This window comes from Zeugodacus cucurbitae, chromosome 3, assembly GCF_028554725.1.
Source record: "Zeugodacus cucurbitae isolate PBARC_wt_2022May chromosome 3, idZeuCucr1.2, whole genome shotgun sequence".
Lineage (NCBI taxonomy): Eukaryota > Metazoa > Arthropoda > Insecta > Diptera > Tephritidae > Zeugodacus > Zeugodacus cucurbitae.
The window spans coordinates 30,094,936-30,117,205 of record NC_071668.1 but is presented as its reverse complement, the minus strand read 5'-3'; the positions used below and the strand labels follow the sequence as shown (position 1 = coordinate 30,117,205).

At 34.1% G+C, this 22,270-nt stretch overlaps 1 protein-coding gene across 6 annotated transcripts in view; it reads left to right on the top strand.

The window, feature by feature from the left end:
- The first annotated feature begins 8,393 nt into the window (after positions 1–8,393).
- The window catches only part of LOC105215340 (estradiol 17-beta-dehydrogenase 11), a 32,865-nt gene continuing 18,988 nt past the window's right edge, over positions 8,394–22,270 (top strand). Inside the window, exons 1-2 of one of the 6 annotated variants that reach the window (XM_054226994.1) lie at positions 8,394–8,519; positions 15,544–15,852. In XM_054226994.1, the coding sequence (XP_054082969.1) occupies positions 15,673–15,852 (180 nt within the window). In that variant the 5' untranslated portion in view covers positions 8,394–8,519; positions 15,544–15,672. Of the gene's footprint in view, positions 8,603–15,094; positions 15,350–15,543; positions 15,853–22,270 lie in introns of those variants that run through there. The other 5 variants (XM_054226997.1, XM_054226993.1, XM_054226996.1 and 2 more) reach the window with 5 other exon arrangements.

The window sequence follows — 22,270 nt, the reverse complement described above, 5'->3', positions numbered from 1 at the left end:
TTGCAAAATGATTTTGAAGGGTTTTCGGAATGGACTAAACCTGACCTATTGTTCACGAAAAACTTAATTTATTCAGATTATTTTATTGAACATTCAAAAATTTTACTTGGTTCATAACTGGTTCAGTAGTCGGTCTATTTTAGCAACAAAAAAGTTGTTTTTGATGAAATAACTTCAAGACTTTTAACTACTTTTATTATGGTATTTTTACCACATGTGCGTCTCGGGTATATATGTAAATAATATCTGTAATTGTTGTTTTATATTCAAAATAAATCACGTAAGTGAAAAAGTAATTTTGAAATGAGTACTAGTGCTTTAAAATTACAATTTTTGTTGATTTATTTCGAATATACAATTTTAATTAATTTTCTATACTATACACATATATATAGTAAAGTAGCAAATATGGACGACCAAACTTTTTTTGGTTATATAGTTTACCAAATACATGCAATTTGATTAACTTAAAAACAATTACAGTGGAACTTCTCTAACTCGAATCACCATAATCCACAAAAAACTTCGAGTTATTGAAGGATTTATTGAAACATACACGTTTTCAAAAAACGGTTAAATATAGATTTATACTCAGTTGTATTTATTTAATGCGCACAAATATTTATATACATACGTTAAAACATTTATTCTGTGATTTTGTTTGTGGTAGTTTGCAATTGTTCTATATTTACTTGACGCCTTTGTTACATGATTTATGCAATCCATTTGTGTAATATCATATTTTTTGCTCTCCTCCATCCAGGTAGTTAGCAAGGCCTTTTCTGCCTTTTACGCTTCCTTGACAATAATTGGGATAATTTTAATGGAACAACACATATGTATGATTACGTTCACTTTCGATCTAATGATATGTACTATTTGTAATGGCTTTTGTCACCTTCCATTATTAAGATAGCTAAAGTATCAACAATTTTATGGCAATAAAACTTTTCACAAATTATCTACATGAAAATTCATCACTTGAATTCCAAAGAAATTAGTTCGTATATCATACGTGTTACTACGTCACCAAAAGTCAAGGCATCGGTTTACAGTATTGTCTATTAACAAAACTGTATTCATATGCATTTTTATACTCTCGTAACATGTTGCACAGAGTATCATAGTTTTGTTCACGTAACGGTTGTTTGTGTCACGAAGAAATAAAAGAGTTAGATATGGGGTTATATATATATAAATGATCAGGATGACGAGTGGATTTGAAATCCGGATGTCTGTCCATATGCCCGTGCAAGCGATAACTTGAGTAAAAATTAAGATATCTTAATGAAACTTGGAACACATATTCCTTGGCACCCTGAGGAGGTTGCTTTCGAAAATCGGTCCACTGCCACGCCCACAAAATGGCGGAAACTGAAAACCTATACAGTGTCATAACTAAGCCATAAATAAAGTTATTAAAATACAATTTGAAACACAGGATCGCAATAGGAGGGGCATATTTGGATGTATTTTTTTTGAAGAAGTGGGCGTGGCCCCGCCCTCAAATAGGTTTTTTGTATTTATCTCGCAAATCAATAAAGCTATATAAACCAAACTTTGTGCAGTCGTTTCTTTTAGCCACTTCTTAATGCAGTCCAAAAATGAAAGAAATCGGATAATAACCACGCCCACCTCCCATACAAAGGTTAGGTTGAAAATTACTAAAAGTGGGTTAACTCACTAACGAAAAACGTAAGAAACACTAAATTTTACAGCAGAAAAATGCAGAAGGAAGCTGCACTCAAATTTTTTTACAAAATGGATAATGGGCGTGGCATCGCCCACTTATGGGTCAAAAATCATATCTCAGGAACTACTCGACCGATTTCAATGAATTTCGGTATATAATATTAATATAAATGTATGAAATCGGTTCAAAACCACGCCTACTTCCTATATACCAGAACTTTGAAGACGAATCGTTTACTTTACAATATATAAAGTAAGCACTAGTGAAGTAATCGGTGCAGAACTTTGCACAAATACTACGTTTATAGTGTGGCAGCCCCATTCTAAAAATCGGGCCATAGGTTTTGAAGGCCCCATATATCGAACATGAGGACCTCGGTGCTTCTAACCTAATATTAGGGTTTCCAACTTTCAATGGACTTTATACAATATATATGACGAATATGTGGGTCAAATTGTATATTATATAATATTAATAAAGTTAAATAAATTGCGAGAGTATAAAATGTTCGGTTACACCCGAACTTAGCCCTTCCTTACTTGTTTTGAAATAAAGTTTTGAAAACATTCACATAAATTGAGAAGATATCTAATATTGAATTACGCCTGAACTTCGGCCCTTCCTTACTCGGTAATTACATTAATTTTATAGCTCAATGTCATTATTTTAATTGAAGTAGATTTTAAGCCACTAACCTTTGGCACTTCGCCACTGTCACGTCGTAATCTCTCTGCTGGTGTTATTCTCATACTTTTTATAGCAAGACATTACGCAAGTTTTGGCATAAAAAACGGAACGCTTTTGCTTCTTGAAAACGTGTCACTATTACTAATACTGCGATTTTTCTGCGAAATATTATATACAAATATCAAACAAATAACAAAAATAATATGTTAACAAACCCTGCGAATTATTTTGTCATTTGCAGCCTCTCTAAGCAGTGACATTCTCATACATGTGAGCTACCTGTTTAAGTGCTAACCATTAAATCTTGATTGCGAAGCTGCTAAGTTCAGTAGCAATGGAAAAATTACATAATATCTATGTAAATATATATATACATATATACAGGTGTTGTATAACAAAATGAATCTTAATAATTAGCGACGATTTACTCATTTTGAAATTACTAGAAATAGCGAATGAATACTGCAGCGACTGAAGACTATATAGTGTATGATTTATAAGCCGTAAATAATATTTAACTTACACTTCTCTACAAATAATTGGCAGTAGCGTGCAAATTCATTCGCAGTACTTCTAATTTCAGTAGAATTTTAGTAAATCTTGAAAACCTTACCACTATTTTAAGATCGCATATTTACTTTGCTGTATAATTTGCAAACAATAATATTTACACTTGTAAGGCCAGCGTACCATAGAAGCCGCAAGATTATTGAGGGTATACTTCGAGAAGTTTAATAATTTCTGAAGATGCAGTGTTTGTTAATATGTGTTTGGAAATATCCATAAAGAGAAGTATGAAAAGTGTTTACTTACAACTATATGTATGTATTATTATGTAAAAATATTAATATGTATACAAAGGTGGCACAGCCAAGGCTTATGTAATTTTTATTATGAGACTAAAGTCACGTTAACGAAACTTTGAACGGCTTAAATGTTTGGAACTATTTATGTTTCTTTATGGATGAACAAATTTGTAATTCTTACATACATATTCGCTGATATGTTCGACCTCGCTCACTTTCCAATCTCTTTTGTGATCTTCTGTAGTAGTTTTGTTGATCAATTTATGGCTAAAAGTTTGTCAATATTTTATTTCAATTCTATTCAGCCTGTCATGGCTTGTGTATATTGTCACCAATATTTTACTATATCCTCTAGAAAAGCTAATTAATTGTTTAAATTTTTTTAGGTTATACCTTTCAAGTAATCGTTTAGTTATAGTATCCGATCCGAATCATTGATGCTTTAAGGTCCTGTTACAAGAAACGATTCCAGGTCGGATTGTACACTCACACACGATTTTATCTGATAAGAGTTGATTGCCTTGTATGCCACATCCAGCAGTGTGGCTTTAGACCTGGAAAATCTACCATGTACCAGATATTCACCATGCGCCAGATCTTGAAAGAGACCTGTGAAAAGAGGATCGACATATACCATCCCTTTGTCGATTTTAAAGCAGTTTTCGACAACACGAGAAGGAGCTGCCCCTATGCCTGAATTTGGTATCCCCACAAAAATAATAGGGCTTTGTAAATTTACGTTAAGCAATACCGTCAGGATAGGGAAGAACCTCTCCAAGCCGTTCGACACCAAACAAGTCTTCACTATCGTAAAACTTCTAATTAATCTGATGCTGAAGCGAGGAGCTAAATAGAGATGGTACCATCGTCTATAAGAGTGTACAGCTTCTGGCGATGATATTGATATCATTGGAGGCAACAGCTCCGCCGTTGGTTCTGCTTTTTCCAGACTGGATAAGGAAGCGAAGCGTATGGGTCTGGGGTGAACAAAGACAAGACGAAATATCTACTGTCAACAAACGAACAGTCAGCGCATTCGCAACTTGGCTACTACATCAATATTTAGTCATAGCTTTGAAGTTGAAGATAATTTCGTCTATCTGGGAACCAGGATTAACAGCAATAACAATGTCAGTCTGGAAATCCAACGCACAATCACTCTGTCCAACAGGTGCTACTTTGGACTAAGCAGTCAATTGAAAAGTAAAGTCCTCCCTCCCTTCGAACAAAAACCAAACTCTAGAAACTTTATGGTCCTTAGAACATTGGCAAAGACGTATACCGCAGACGATGGAACGATAGTTATTCGACGACATTGACATAGTTCAGCGAGTATAAAGACAGCGGCTACGCTGTACGACGTTGGTCGAATAGGCGAAAATTCTTCTGCTTTGAAAGTCTTCGATGCACTAAATTGGAAGACTCTGTTGGAAAGGCCAGGTACATTTGGTATCACCAATTGGCGCCAAATTGTCTGTCTTAACCTTCGATGAAAAGAAGCTTGGAATCAAACCGATTGACCAAGAGAACTTAATACGCGGTCCCAAAATGCCTACGGGACGAGATTGGGTTGGGATTCGCAGATTGGGCTTAGAATAATGACGTAAAATCACTTTATAAACTCCTGCTTCTGGATTTACCCGCCAGGCGTTTGAGCACTAATAGTACTATTGTGACCTTAATAATGGGTTTCCTGGCGTTATTGATTCAATGAATCTAGTATTTTGTGTAATACCTTGCTATCTAATACCGAATTTCTTTTGTACAGTGACATTAACTGTAGCATTGAAGGAGAAGGCAGGTAACTTCTAGTTTATAATGTAAATGTTTGGTGTCTGAAATATACGTATACGGAGGATGGATAATAATATTATAAGAAACTCCAATATCTATGGCCCAGCGAATGAGTGTAAATGGCTAAAATATGTTATGTTTGTTTTTGAGATGTCAAGAAGGCGTTGAACTCCAACGATACGCAAAACACAAGAAGTCGAATTCCAAAGAAATACCATCAAAACATTGATAATTATTTAAGAATGGTCCAAATAATAAAACAACAACGTATATATGTACATAATTATGTGTGTTTTGAAACTGTATTTCTGTTTTCTTTAGCACAAAGCAATAAATAAAGAATTCAATAGTTTCCGCATAATAGTAATTCTGACTGATTCGATGACCGCGTTCATACGTACACATGCGCACATTGAATCCATTGGATCTAGGTGTGTATAATACATATAATGTGTTATTTAATAGGTCGAAATTAATTTTTTTTTCAAATATCATTTGTATAAATACATATTTTGGCACGTTAAGTCGATTCATAAGAAAACTGGATTTACAAATTTTTTAGTTGACCTTAGAATAATGCTTAATAAAAAGCTGTGCAAAATTCGCTTGCTAGTCTTGTATGTGTGTGTGTATGAAAGTGTAGATTAGCAGAATTCAAACAATTCACCGGATATTCATAAATCTATGGATTGAGGCAAAACAACTGTAGCTGTATAGGTGTGCGTGTGTGTGTCTGTATGTAATTTAACCTATTTTACTTCCTCAAACGTAGTCTTCAAATGAAATGAAGAGGAAGTTGTTTGTTTGCAAAAACAATGCAAAAAGTTTCACACACACTCACATCCAAATTAGCGGTTATTTGTGGATATGCGCGTGCATTTGTTGTGAAGTGGCGAAGTTGCGATCTGCCTCTCGACAACTGGGCTTGAGAAGTTGACGAGACGCTTCCGTGCTATTTAGCAAGTAGCTTCGCTTTTCAGTTTTACATTTGTGCGATTTTATGCATTGTCATTTTATGACATAATACAAGGCATTTAAGCGCTTAAGCGTCTAATTATTAACAGCGATTTTATGATCCAATACTTTGCAGGGCACTCGATAATTTGTTTGTTTGTAATGGTTTAGTGGACTTTATTATTGGCATGTATGGCTCTTAATTGTTTGACAGTTCAGGTTTTTTTCTTTATTTAAGCATACAGACATACACACATATAGTACTGAGCTAAAATATATTTGCATAATAGTGAAAAGTTTTTGATTGGCATCACCAAGTCAATAGTATTGTCACATTTCAAGGTCACAAGATACAACGCAAATACGGTATAACGCAAATAAAATTCTCCATTGAAATTTGTAAATAACTACGTGAGTTCATATGTATGTATTCGGAATGTATTCATATGAGAATAATGCTTCCTACAAGCAATGTTCAGAGCGCACGGATCAGAAGACAACCAGTTGGGGAGCTCATACAGCTCGTCATTCCAACGAATTCGATACTCACCTACGCCCACGCTTTTATATCGCCACGGACTTTTATATCGAACGCTCCTAAGGCGTGCTTCCGCACCATACACCAGGACGCGTATGATGAGTGACTTATAGATCATTGTTTTGGTTTTGCAAGAGAGAGCTGCTTTTTAATTGCCTACTGAGCCGTGGTTGGCAAGAGTGATCCTCCGATTGATTTCGTGGCTGACGTCGTTGTTAGTGTTTATGATGGAACCTATATAGATAAAGTCTTTTACAACCTCGAAGTTATAACTGCCAACACTGAAGTGGTTCCATTCCCGATGAGATCCTTTACATGATGACAGGAGGTACTTCGTTTTGCCCTCGTTCACTACCAGATTTTTTCGGGCATGAAAACGCTTTACATACGGCCCTGTTGTTGCAGCCGACATCGTCGGAAAAGGTCAATAACTGGTGACGCTTGAAAAGATCGTGTCTGTACGATTAAAATCTGCAGTCAGATCTTTCTCATCAATCATTATATTCTCAAATTGTGCATTTTGTGTGTAAGATTCTGCAGAACGATGCGCGTGCCGCAGCTCAAGCATTAGGTTAAAGAAATCGCCTTGACGGAAACCTCATTTGGTATCGAACGCCTCGGAGAGGTCCTTCCCTCTTCCAATGGGGCTGGTGGTGGCGCTCAACGTCATTACAGTACTTATGGGTACTGTCTTTAGCTGAATGTGTATTTTAACAACGTTAAATCAAACTTTTTTATGACATAATATGATTTGATATCAGAAATGGGTATGATAAACAGAAAGATTATGGAAATATTGTAGATACTGATTGTCGTAATGAAATTCTTTGAGTATATTACCAATAACACGTACTCGTAAATTATTATAGACCTTATTTTTGAGGGATTAAAAGCATAGCCGCTTAAGTCGCTTAAGAAATGCTCTCCTTTAATCTAAATTAAATTAATCTAAATTATTTTTATAATATTATTCTCCTCAACCTTTAATAGGTTAATCTCATTAACCAAAACGTATGACACTTTTCGAATTTTAAATTTTCATTCAAACGGTACGATCTCATGGGAGTATTCAACAATACGTCTAACTGATTATAACTTAATAGAAAACAGAATTGAATTAATTAATTCCACTTTTAATTAGTTTTAAATGTTTAAATAATAAATTGTATTCGAAATTCAATAATCTACCTACTTCTAATTCTCATATTTGTAAAATATACCACCTTTAAAGCTACAACACTGACGAACATACAACCACCGACAGAACGGTGAAGATTGTAAATCCAGCCCAGCCCAGTTTGGTGGTGAATAAGTGTCATATTGAATAATAAATAGTCGACCTAAAGCAAAAATCAGCATTACAGGATTGCATTGAAATAGTTTTCAAAAATAGCATTAACTATTAACTATTATAAATATTTTAATATTTTTTTTTTTTTTTCAAAAAATACTAAGAGAGCAATATTATATATTATTTTTATCTTTATATAATATTATATACTTAAAAGTGCTATATGCTTCCTATATACGCTTTTACTACCAAGTACATCCTGAGAAGAGTGTTCATGTGAACTTCGAATATTTTCGAGTGGAATTAAATTAATTACAATAGTCAAAACGGTATATTAAGCGAGGATATCTAAGTTATTTTTATCAATAGAAAATATAAATAGCGAATTTAAAATCATATTATCCAAAAGTGGCTGAAAAAGAAATGAATTTGAGATGCCAATTTAAATTTTACCTCCAACATTTTTAGTTTATTAAGAAAAAATATTATAAAAATATATTTACACATCACCCTCACTCCAGCATGTCCATTGCTATTAAAGGTGAGTATGGTTAAAAAACCAACAAAAAAGCAAAACACAACATTGCAACTGCGCAAACGCGAAAAATGTCATCCCCATTGTAAGAGATGTCAAAGAATGTTAGTTTATTCGGAGGAATATCATGAAAACAGTGCAAAATAGGTTCAACTGAATCAACGATAAACATTTTTGCATGTAAATTATCAAGAAGTGAAGGCAATGTGCCTAAGAAATAGGTAGCAATTCCAAAGTTGTTAATTGTAAAATATTATAAAGTCAAGTGAAGTAACATAAGCAAACTGTCGAAATTGCAAAATCGGTAATATTGAGTGTGGCTGTGAGTCATATGATAATTAAAAAATTAAACTCGGTCTATACAATATGAGTAGCGGTGTCTTCAAATGTATGTTGTTGAGACATCCTTTAGTCCAGTTCCAGAATATGCATCGACCCATTGAAGACAAGACATTATTGATGTTTTTTACAAGCAAAAACACACCAAAAACAAATCCACTAGTGGGCTCTAACTAGAACATACAAAAAAGCAGAGTACTGTCCGTTAGACAAAAAATCAATAAATAAAAACCAGAAACACATAAAACAAAAATTAGTAAAAACTCACGTAATAAACCAAATAATAAATGCAACAACAATTGCACACAACACTCGACTAGTTGTTGGCCTTTATTTTGGTTAAAGAGTTTCTTGAACTCGCAGCGGCACGCGCATCGTTCTGCAGAATCTTACACATAAAACGGACAACTCCGTCGCTTTGGATTCTGCCAACTGCTAGTAATTAGCGCTTATTTCTGTTTGCCTCCGCTTCTTTGTTTTGATGAGCGTTTGCATTCCACGATGCCGATTGGTTTTGCATAACTGGATTTTAAGGTGACGCACAAACATGCTTGAAGATTCGAAGTAGACTCGGACATTTGTATATTTGCTTGCAAAAATTGATACAACCACTTTCGAAAAAAAAAACAAAAAGAAAAAACCGAAGTGAAATTAATATAAACCGATATTATAAATTATAATTTATTACTTTCCCTTTTGCCCACAGAAACCTTAAATTTTGAGGTTATGTTAGGTATTTGAACACTTTAGTATCTTGCTGATTTAGAAATCTGCACAGCAAAATAGACATTTTTATGGTAACGAAAGAAATACTTACTGTCCTTTACAAAATCAATTTCAAACTATTTGTAATTTCGTTTATGTTGTTACCAATTTCCTGAACAAGCGAATGCCCGAAATTCTTTCGAAACTTTTTATAACAAGTAAGGAAGGGCTAAGTTCGGGTGTAACCGAACATTTTATACTCTCGCAATTTATTTATTTAACTTTATTAATATTATATAATACACAATTTGACCCACATATTCGTCATATATATTGTATAAAGTCCATTGAAAGTTGGAAACAATAATATTAGGTTAGAAGCACCGAGGTCCTGTGTTCGATATATGGGGCCTTAAAAACCCATGGTCCGATTTGGGCGATTTTTAGAATGGGGCTGCCACACTATTAACATAGTATTTGTGTAAAGTACTGCATCTTCACTAGTACTTACTTTATGTATTGTAAAGTAAACGATTCAGGAAGTAGGCGTGGTTGTGAACCGATTTGGCCTATTTTCACAACATATTATTGGGATGTAAGGAAACTATTACAAACCAAGTTTCATTGAAATCGGTCGAGTAGTTCCTGAGATATGGTTTTTGACCCATAAGTAGGCGATGCCATGCCCATTTTCCATTTTGTAAAAAAATCTGAGTGTATCTTCCATCTGCCATTTCTTATGTGAAATTTAGTGTTTCTGACGTTTTTCGTTAATGAGTTAACCCACTTTTAGTAATTTTCAACCTAACTTTTGTATGGGAGGTGGGCGTGGTTATGATCCGATTTCTTTCATTTTTGGAACGTATTAGGAAGTGGCTAAAAAAACGACTGCAGAAAGTTTGGTTTATATAGCTCTATTGGTTTCCGAAATATGTACAAAAAACCTATTTGGGGGCGAGGCCACGCCCACTTCCCAAAAAAAATTACATCCAAATATGCCCCGTCATAGTGTGATCCTGCATACCAAATTTTATTTCCATAGCTTTATTTATGGCTTAGTTATGGCACTTTATGTGTTTTCGGTTTTCGCCATTTTGTGGGCGTGGCAGTGGTCCGATTTTGCTCGGACCGATTTGCTCCGGACGGACGGACGGACAGACAGACAGACATTCGGATTTGAACTCCACTCTTCACCCTGATCACTTTGGTATATATAACCCTATATCTAACTCGTTTAGTTTTGGGTGTTACAAACAACCGTTATGTGAACAAAACTATAATACTCTCTTTAGCAACATTTGTTGCGAGAGTATAAAAACGTGTAAACCGTCTATCTAAACGTCGCTATTGGAAAATGTTCCAAGAACACACCTTTATACAGAACTTCGTTTCATGACAACTTCACTTTTAATAGTCGCCTTTCAATAGGATATTCCACTCAATGAAATCTCACATCATCAAACCGACTTTAGAAATTCTTTTCAGCTCCATTTCCATACTATAACTAGTTGCTCCAATGCGAATTCGTGGGTATTTTATAATTAAAGCCTAAGCAAAATTTCTCGTATTGAGCTCTCAATATCATGTACATCGAGGTTTTGTCTGGTTTCAATCTAGTTATTCTTAAATTAATTGACTAAATTAAAATATTTTCAAGAATATAAAGTCGTGGCCTTCACGTGAGCATGAGATGAGTCAAACTAAATTTAACCAACGACGCCATAACATAAATATTCTAAATGCACCACCACTAAATTTGAATAAATAAGCAAAAACAAATTTATGAAAAAAAAAACAAATTTAATACAAAATGGAGAAAAATCCTGTTTTTGCGATTTTGAATTCAAGGTTATGCAATGAACAATACAAAACTATATATTCGCTAAAATCAACTCGAAATTTATTTAAAGCTTTGTCCGTTTTTTCTGAATAATAATGTATAAATTGCGAATTTCATTAGAATATTTTACGGTTATTTGCACAAGCATGTTTATCTATTAATAAATTCTAAATTATTTTATTTTGCATATTATTTATTATTATTATATTACTTTTGACCTCCTGCCTTAGATACTTATGCAAAACTATAGATACGCTGAGACGAACTAGTTTTTGCATTTGTTTATTTTTATTATATTTAATACGTGATGCAAAACAGTTTTCAGTCCGTTATTATAGTAATAACTTCACGCTTTTTTCACTAAAAGAAACACTATTGCTTGATTGGGCGGTATTTAGTGGGTTCTCAAGCTGTAGCATATTGACTACTTCAGAAGAGATAGATAGATCAGAATCGATAAATCAAGAGTTAAGCTCCAGTTACCGATGCTTGACTTGACTCAGCTGCGAAAAATTTGGCTTGGAAAACTTAGATGCAGTTATACTTCACACAACTTCAACTTAAGCTGTTATTATTATAGTTTCTGGGTAGAGTTGCCAGATGTTCAGATTTAGCTTTAAAACTAAGTTTTTTAAATTAAAATATCACCAAGATTGAAGATTTTAAAACTAGTATACAAAAAAATCTTCACTATTAGGAACTCTGTGAACACGTGAAGATTGTATGTTTGAAAGAAAACTCTTTAATAAATATATGAATATAGCTTTGAGCAGAATACCACAAAAGAAACGTGCACACGTAGTTCAGTTTTTCGATATTTGGAATTGTTACAATATGTAATAAATTGGAGCCAGCCAAGCGTATATATGATAGGTGAATAAATAATTTATTCAAATTGTATTTGAACATTTACAATAAATTCGCAAAATATTTTTTTTCTGAGCAGATCACCACAAATTCTTGCAGAGATTCGCAATAGTTATGTTTCTGTTGTAAAAATTACCCTCATATCGTACCTATTTGATTTTATTTGTTTATTGCACTTAAAGTTAAACAAGTATTTGCGTTATAAATAAAATAAACGATTTTTTTATTAAACACATTAAAAAATAATTGTTGTGAAAAAGGTATTTTCCTCTGAATTATCTTATTTTTTCTTTATTTGAAGATTTATAAATATTAAAGATTAGAATTTTAACATATTTAATTTTAACCGAAAACATTCAGGCAACACTGGAATAGTGTCATAATGAGAATGAAAAGAGAAGCAGTGAGAGAGGGAGAGCAGTTCAAATGTCAACGTAACTTAGAGTTCTAAATTCAACAGACTTTCAAGTCAAGTCATGCGTTCTGTAATCAAATACATGCAAGGCCCATTGACAGTTCTCAAGTCTCTCTAGGTCAAGTCAAGCATCGGTAACTGGAGCTTTAGAATTTTAACTAGAGGATGTAGTCCTGTATACAGAGCTGTCTATTTGGATGTGGTGCTCAATATTAAAATTATCTGATAATATATTATTTATAAATAATATTCCCATTATGTAAGACAGTCGCATTATAGTTGTGGGTCTACTACTACTAGAACCAAAGTTTATTATTACATATTGCTACTGAGTTCAGTATATCTGAAAAACCAATCCTTTTTGCGAAACAATTGCGAAAATCAAAATAATATATATAAAGGGTTTTTGAGGGCTGTGAGTATTTGAATAAATGAAAATTGTTTAAAATCCTAGCAGCCTCTGATTTTTGTTAGTTTTTATTTGTGAAAATGTCAATTGTGCTCATTTGTCATGTGTTTCATTTTTTTCTCAATAAAATTAGAAATTTAATGAACTTCCACTATTCGAATAGTCGACAACGAACTGTTAACCGAATAGTCGGAAATGAGCGGTTAATCGAATAGTCGACAGCTTAGGACTATCCGGATACTGCACACCGAATATCATTATTCAAATAATGACCTATCCGGTCAATTCGGTTAGTCGATTATTCGAATACCAAGAGCTCTACTACTTAAATAAAACAAACGGTTTAGGATATCAATGAAATTATTTATTTATTTATGTGAAAACACATTCGATGTCATTATGTATGGAACTCGATTTCTATTGCTTGGCCACCACGCGTGGGTACGCTTGCAGAAGTCCAGACACTGAACCCCATTTTCGAAGGTTTTCCAGTATAAATCGGCCGATACTGATACAATTTGACGTTCGATATGAGACATTCGCTGTGTGGCTTGTGGCGCCGTCCTGTTGGAACCACATATTACCCAAGCCCATATCATCCAATGGTGACTCATGTAGTACGTGAGGATTGCTACCTGTCCAATGACCCATATTTTGCTTATTGACGATGGAAATCCGGATCATTTTGAAGTTGTTGCTCAGCCCAATTCACGAACATACCACGATTCTGGTGGTCCAGTGGTTACACATCTTTGGACTATTTGATCTTGTAAGAATGTAGGCCAAAAATCTTTTCGCAAAATTCGCCGACGACACAGAGATGCCCAACTCTTGAGAACGACGTGTTAAAGACTGAGGCGACTGTCGTGCTTAATGCAAATTTTGCTATGCTGAAACAATTCAAAGGAACGAGATCCTTTTTTAGATTTTCAATATTTTAAGTATTTGCGCATTTAATAAACAAAATAAGAGAAATTATAATAGAGCACTGTTTGAAGAAATCTCCGGTATTTCTAACACTGTATGCCATTTCGTTTTGACATTTGTGATTGCATAATTTTTTTTACTACTTAAGTACAATTTTAATTTAGTTTTCTATAGGAATTCCATTATACCATACCATGGTATATAGATACTGCCATTACATAGTCATACAGAGCAGTTTCGAAAGAAGTAAAACAAGTCCCTTAGAGTTTTATAGACTTTGCCTACTGGGTCTGACGAAGGATCTACTTTAAGACTACGATTTGGTTAATAAAGTTTAATATTAAAGCATACTATAATCACATAAATGACCTTATAAGCCTGATGAGATCATAACTTTCCTTAAGTACGCAAAGGATAAAACCCGCGATCGTTCAAAATCCATAAACAATGCTAGGAAATATAAATAAGATATTGCAAGAATTTCCGACAAAAATACTTACATCCAAATGAATGCCACAAAACGATTTGAAATTACAGACTTTTTATAAATGAACTAATGAATATACGAAAACTAAACAGAGGAAAGCAAATGGGAAACAATTTGCCTGACTGATTACGGCAAAGACAGGGAAGGTGTTAAAATTATCAATTATCATATCAAAACAAAAGAGCAGAATAGGAAACAGTTAAGAGAAATGAAAACGAAACTAAAAGAAACCACGCTGAAGAAATGAAAGGAAAATGGAATACAAAATAACCAACCTTGAAGGTTTCGCCAGTGAAGCCACTTCGCGGACCACCGCCAATTGCCTGCAATCGCGTTTGGCGCGAAAAGTCCAAGCGCCAATAAACCAACAGCTGTGCCGAATGACGACAAAAGAAAATGATAAGCAAAATTAGAAAAAGAAGTTGAAGACAAAAGAGAGGCAGCAAAACCAAAAGCATGTTTATGAAAACTGTAATGCAAAGTGAAGTGAAGCGTGTAAAGCAGACACAAACACAGCGGAGAGGCAGGGAGGTAAGGGGAATGCTATAATGAGACACAGCAGCTGTGTGACGTCAAAATCCGACTTTAATTAGAACTGCGACGCCACAGCCAGCTTAAGCTTCAGCAATAGCAAGCACGCTTCGGCTGCCGCTGCACCCGTGCGACTGAACAGCTGAGCTAAGCTTTGGCCAAGCGCCGACTGCCCGGCAGCGGGCTTAAACTGTTTTTTGTTGGCTATTATTTGTTGTACACTGTTTGTTGTTTTTGTGGTCGAGAAAATCGAAAGCCTCACAAAAATGAGCTGCGCGCTGTGAGTCGAGCGGAGAAGTCAAGCGACACTCGAAGCGATTTAGCGAACACACAAGTTTCTTACGCTCAGCAGAGCAGACGTGTAGCGCGGAATATCGAATTTTTATCAAACTCAAGCTCCTACGTCCATAAACAGCCAGGCTTTAACGAAAAATCGTTGGAGGAAAATAAATAAACAGCCAAACACTGACACACTGACATACACTTACAGTTACGCGCAAAGGCGAACAGTTCTTTTTCGCCATCGACTTGGTTTGTTGTGATTTTCTTGTGCGTTTCTCAAAACTCCTTGCGAAACATTCAAGTCGCAGTCGGTGTAAACAAGATTTACTTTTTTTTTGGTTTTATTTGTCGCTTATTAAATTCTGTGCTTTGTGCAAGTGGTTTTCCTTACATTTTTGGTGTGAATAGAAGTTTTTATATAATCTGGCAACGTGTTTTCCTAGTAGTTTACATCAAATAAAATAAAACATTCTTGATTTCGGCATCGAAAACTGAAATAAACCAATGAACCTAATTTCTGTGCTCTCAACTTAATATCAATAAAAAGTTGTAAATTTGAAATAACTGTGAAAATGGGGAATAACAACAATGCGCAAACGAATGGCAGTGCAGCAAATGGTCATTTGCCCAACGGTCATTTGGCAACCGCATCTGCGCCGACAGAATCCTTTCTCAACCGCGTTTGGGGTTGGGCGGATGCCATAAGGGACTTCCTGTGGTTCATCATTTGCTCCATCGGCTATATAATCCAGGTGAGTTGTGAACAAATGTAGGATTAAGTGATGGAAGAGCTGTGTAATAGAATTTGTTTCGATTTAAAATGAATTGCGAAAAGTGGGTGTTTAAATGAAATTTACTTGGATATGTCATAATAATTTCTAAAAATTATAAGTTTTATCTAGCAGTTAATTACAACGAGTGAACTAACTTTTATCTTTAAAACTATAATTAATATAATAATTTATATTTAAAACTATAATCCAAAATCTAATTTGGTTCCATGTTTTATGAATTAGTTCATTGTTATATAAGAATTTGAAAACAATTATATATGAATTTAATCTAGTGGGTTGACTAAATACCAGCAAGACTATAAAACTCCAGCAAAGCAGGTGGAATGATAGTTCTGACCTTAATTATTCGATTTTTTATTAAAATATAATCTGAAAAGTTTAAAACTATAAGCTGAGCTAACACTCGTTTATAAATGACTGTAAAATAATAATTATATATAATTGGGGTACTCACAAGTTGTCATATATTGACGAAAAATCATAATCTTTCACACTTGTTTAAAAGAATTGTTGTTGGATAGCTTACAAAATAAATGTACACAATTATGACGTAGGGCGCTATGTGTTCTGTTCGTTGTATATTGAAAATTTTTGTTTTTCAGTCAATCAGTTTTTTTCAAATTCAACACAACAAAATTGTAACGTGTTGCTCCCAACCATCGTATTTTTTCTCAAAATTTTATTATGATTGATAACTTTTTGACAACTTTTGAGTACCCCAAATAACAAATATAATAAATTACTATAAAGTTAGAATTTGAAATTAAAAAAAAATTCTTGAAGCGCAGAAAGGAACTTTCACCTAAAGGCGTCTATATTTACCAGCACATGGTTACCAGTATTCATTGATATTATATTACTCGATAACTTGCATAGAGTCACGAAATCTAAATCTGACACGTATATATATATGCATCAAAAAAAATACAATTCCAAAATTTATTAGCTCTCTGTTTCAACGTGTTCTAAAAATCAACGTAGCAGAGTGGTAATAAAAAAATTAAAATATAAAATACTAGCTATGATGATATTAAACAAAGTATGAAATGAAACGTCATACTAAAATAATTAGAATTAATATACAGTGGAACTTCCATAACTCGAAGATCTCCATAACTCGAACTCTTGAATTGGCAATAGAAGTCAAATTTCATACATATTTTAACGAATGTTTATAAAACTATATGGGAAGTAAATGTATAAAACTCTGTATAAATCAATATTTTACAGTTTTTTGAAAACATTATGTTTTAATGAATATTTCTATAACTCGAAGTTTTTTTTGTGGATTATGTTAATTCGAGTTAGAGAAGTTCCACTGTACGTATAATTGGATTGAAGATATGGTACCCCGACAGTAGCGACATCAATTATAAAACATTTTCCAATCAAAAACAATTTTCATATAGCTTTAGGCGGTTTCTATACAGTAACAATGGCGCCATCTAACAAATAGAAAACATCATAAACATTTATAAATTTAAAATTAATTAAATGTACTATTTAAATTGGACCGAATGGTGACTACAAACCATTCTCGAATCCAGCTGAAGACACACCAAAAATTTCATTCAAATCGGTCCAACCGTTTAGGAGGACTTCAGTGACATACACAAGTACAGAAGAATTTTATATATAAAGTTGGGAAAGTGAGTATCGCCTTAAGTCGTCTATATTTGTCAACTCCAGAAACAAGCCTATCGGGTTTCATTGATTTAATGTTACTAGTGTACTTGATATAGCATATTCAAAAAATAATAAATATGCGACTTTATGAATATTAATGTATCAAAAAAACTTTTAAAATCCGGATGTCGACCAAGAATAACAAAACAAAGATGAACTGAAATATTTAATATGTAGAATTATTACGTTATTCAGTTATTTATTAGTACTATGATACAGAAGTATAATGCAGATGCAAATAGCTAATGCTTACCAGAGCGTATGAGTAATCATAAACTATTTCACATATTTACCCTGTGTACACACGCAATGCCAATATCTACATATTTACTTGTGTCGTTATTAATTAACGAAGCAATGACATTTCGCAATACAATTAACAAAAACTTTTTTGTTCCACTCCCCTGTCAATGCGAACCGGCGATTGCTATTTAGACAGCGCCTCTGACACTCTGTCCGGCTGTCAGACCAAACAAATCCATCACTCATTTGAAAAAACTATGCATGCCACCTAAGTAAACTGCAGTTGAGCAATCGAGAGTTGTGCATATTAGATGCGGTTAAAAGTGATAAAAACAACCGAAAGCAATAAAGCGTTTACTACGAGCGCTTAGTTTGTAAGACATAAAAAGTCATAAAACAAAAACGGCTAATTAAATGTGAAGGCCAGCAATGCGAGTGTGGCTTCTGAGTTCCCTTTCATGTGTACAAATGCTAAAATATATGTATGTCATATGCAATATATATTTAGTCACTAAACAACTCTTAAATGTTCTGAGTGCAGTTGCATCTGCCGCAAGGCAATAAATAAATAAATTTATTCTATTTAATATTTTAAAACAAATAATAAACCCTTTTTTATGTTTTTATTCTGAGCTGTCTGAGCTTGCAGGTGAAAATAATTGCAAGCTTTAGTAGTCTTCGATTGACGGATAGATATTGTGAGGTGCACTTTGCTGCCAGAGACTCTCAAATTGCCTGCAAAGGGGAGACCGATTTAAAAAAAAAAACACCTTGATTTTTGAACACACCACTTTTGACCTCATCGGGTGATGCTCACGCACTCGGCTCTTGTGGCTCCTCTGCTATTTTATTACAATTTTTATAGTTCAAATAAATGCTTAAGACCTCGCGCCCTTTTGAAGTATGCTGCCACTTCAATAAAAGCAGTCGTTCATACCAAAATCTATACGAAACCACACAGCAACATACGGCACACTTTAAGGTCTTCTCAAGTTCACAACAACAAAACCAACCTAATAATTAAAGGTACAAAAGTGAGTGTAAAAACTGCTTTACTCACATTTTCAAGCGCCATTAATCCACATTTACAACGAACGCTTTTTCGGCGGTAAATAATCAAAACTCACTTTCGTTAACGAATCGCGCAAAAAGTGTTGTAATGCTGGTCAAGAGGCAGCCAGACACAGGCACGCATACCTCCGCATGTAAATGGGAACTGCGCTGTGTTTTTGTTGTTTTTTATTTTTATAACAGTATCATTATGCGGCAGCAACAACAACTTAACACGAGCACAATAGAGATTTACCACTCGCATATCTCAAAGCGCGTCTAGCGCGACTGGCTGACGGATGTGAAACAATAGCGAATCGGCTAAAATGGGTAGTGAAAAGGGAAATACCAAAGGAGCATTTGTGTGCGTAATATGTAAATGGTTGTCTAACGATTTGTGGTTGTAAAGAGTGTGAAGGGAAACGCTGCATAAATGCGGTCCGCCATGTGCTATACGTACTCGCACTCGTAGGTATTCGAATGAAGCGAAATGGCAGAGTTGCTGGCGTTTTCTATTTCTATTGTACACAAATTAAAAATAAATTAATAATTTTGCTTGCATATTTTAACGGCAGTTTGCTCTTTTTTATATTTAAGTTTTCGGTGTGAATTAAACTAACAAAGTGATATCTTACAAAATTACTTTTTGGTTTACACTACTATGTAGCACTCATTGATGAAAAATATAATATGATATATATAGTATATACATATATAATATACAAGGAAGTTACACAGAAGTGTTCTTCGCGCTCTAACTGATATGAACTTGTAAGTGCAAACAGCACCTAGGAGGAGTTTAAAAGCTCTGGAGCTCCAACATTGTCATTGCTTAAGACATATCTGGTTTCCAAGTCATATCTACAAATACTTATATTATCAGATTTAGGCATATTGTTATCTATTATATTAAGAGATTATAATAATATTTAGTAGTTTGTTAAAATATGCATTAGAGCACTTCAAAAAATGGTACATTTTACAATACATTTTTTTGTTGAAGAATAGTGTTTATGTGTATATAAATAAACTCAAACCAAATCATAAATTATTAAGCATTAAGCACTCCAACAATACAGTTGTGACTTATTATATATTTGATAATAAAGTTTTTATTTCTTTATTATTATATTATAATATTTTATTCTTTCTTCAGTTGTGTGCCTTGAATGCAAGTATTACTGTGTTGTTACCTTGGTAATATTTTCCATACATAAATTTAAATTTTCCTCCAAAATTTGCATATAAACATTGGCTTACTCAATCACCAAAGCCGTTCAAATTCACTCATTATCAAGTACTTTTCCGTAGAACTACCAAGTTCTGTGTTTATGCGGAAGGAATAGTTGCTCAACGAGTTCGTTACTTAAGTCTTTTGTTTGCGGTGGCTTTGCATTGTGACTCTCGAGAATGGGTTGTAACCCACCTCACTCTTCACTTCTCATTCACATAAGTAATATAACAAATATGTTTTGAAAAAATAATAATTTGTAAAGCAATAAGTAAGCAGCCACTTTAGTCATAAGGAAGCCATAATGAAACTTCATATTTGATATTTCCTACTTCTTTGTGCAATTGATGGAGTTGTTTATTGTAATTCAATTATTTTTGTTTATTCTGTAAATTTTTGTTTTCGTGTTCTCTTATTTTCCAACAAATAAAGTTCAATTTTCAACAAACCGTTTGAGTAGATTCTATTCATTGCGTCCTTATTACAGTCGAGAATGCACTTAACCGCATTTCTATTCGGAAAAGGGCTGTCAACTCGATACAGATACATGAGAATCCAAAATACAAAAAAATAAAAAAATAAAAAAGTTCACAAGTTGATATTGTATGTATATACATACTTATATATATTAGTATTGTGAAACATTTGCGTAATTCTCAACTTTTCTTCTTTCAATTAAAGCAAATTACTCAGCTGTGTAATTATATTCCAGTCACTCGCTTCGCGAAAGATCGAAAACAGAGATAAAGTTTGGCCAGCATTCATTTAGCATAACAATTAGCAATTTAAGCAGCTCGAAAATATGTAGTTTTAATTGGGCAGTTTATGGCGGACCCTACTACATTTAAAATTTCATTTTTTTGTTTTATAAAATAATTTGTCAACACTGTCGCTGCGTGAATTGTTTACAACTTAATTCAACACATTGCTGCTTTCATATGCGTTGCTTTTGTAAGATTTGCAACCTTTGACAGATGCTGATTTGCAGATTTTCCTACAATTTGTTACCTCCAAATCGTTGTGGTGTTTTCAGCGTTAGCCGGCGAATAACAATAAACTGACAAACTAATGCATGCCAGAGCACACAAGCGTTTAATTTTAGCTGCCTGACACACATACACCGCTCCCAAGCTCAATCCCCTCCATGAATCAGTGCGAAATACTCGCTGTCTATTTGACTTGACTGCCGCTTGTCAGCGGCGATTGTTTGTGGCACTATTAGTTGCCATTGTTTGCTGTCTGCAACAAGTGCGCCGCGCACACACCTACACAAACACACACACCGGCATACACGTAACAGTCATGCAGGGAGGCGCATGTGTGACTAAAGTCGACTATAAGCAAGCGATTCAGCGCTTCGGCTTAATAAGCCGCATTAAGTATTTGAGCTGCTCAAATTGCTAATGTTTGCAAAAATAAAAAAAACTTTAAATGCCAAAGGCAGAGCAGACGCAAAAGCGCATAAATTGCATGACTTGCGTAATCGACATTGAGCGCTATGTGCTCGGCAGATACCGACTTATGGATATTAGTTGCAGGTCTGCGATTAAAAAGGGAAAAAATCAATTGTGAATAACTATTTTTACAAATATCAATTTATAATTATTTCTATATGTAATTTCTTCTATACTAATTTTACTGGAGTACAGTCACTTAAAAAAACTATATGTTTGCATTAGAAGTTTGATTAAAGAAAAATTCCATATAAAACTAGTCAATGAAACCGAATACGCTTAACTTCTGTTGTCATATCATTTTGGAGATATCACCTTATCATTGGTGAAAAGATCCCTTTGGGAAGCGTTTCTATGTAGTTTCACGAAAATTTTATAATAGGAAATTGAATTATCTGGTTTCCACTGTAAATATTTTTTGGTCGAGTATATATAAATATGTATATATATAGGAGAATTGGATAATATTGAAAACCCAATAAAAAGAGAATAATCAGCAAGAACTGGGGCCTTGAACCAAATATAGTCATGTGGATGTACATGGCCGTGATTTAACCAGTTCTAACATATGCATGGTGGCCTGGTTTGGTGACCAGCACTAAATAAACATTATAACATCAAGAAGTTCGATGGAATACAGAGGGCAGCCTGTGCAGGGGTTACTGGGGTGATTAAGTCATGGCCGTCTGACGCGCTTAATGTTATCCTGCAC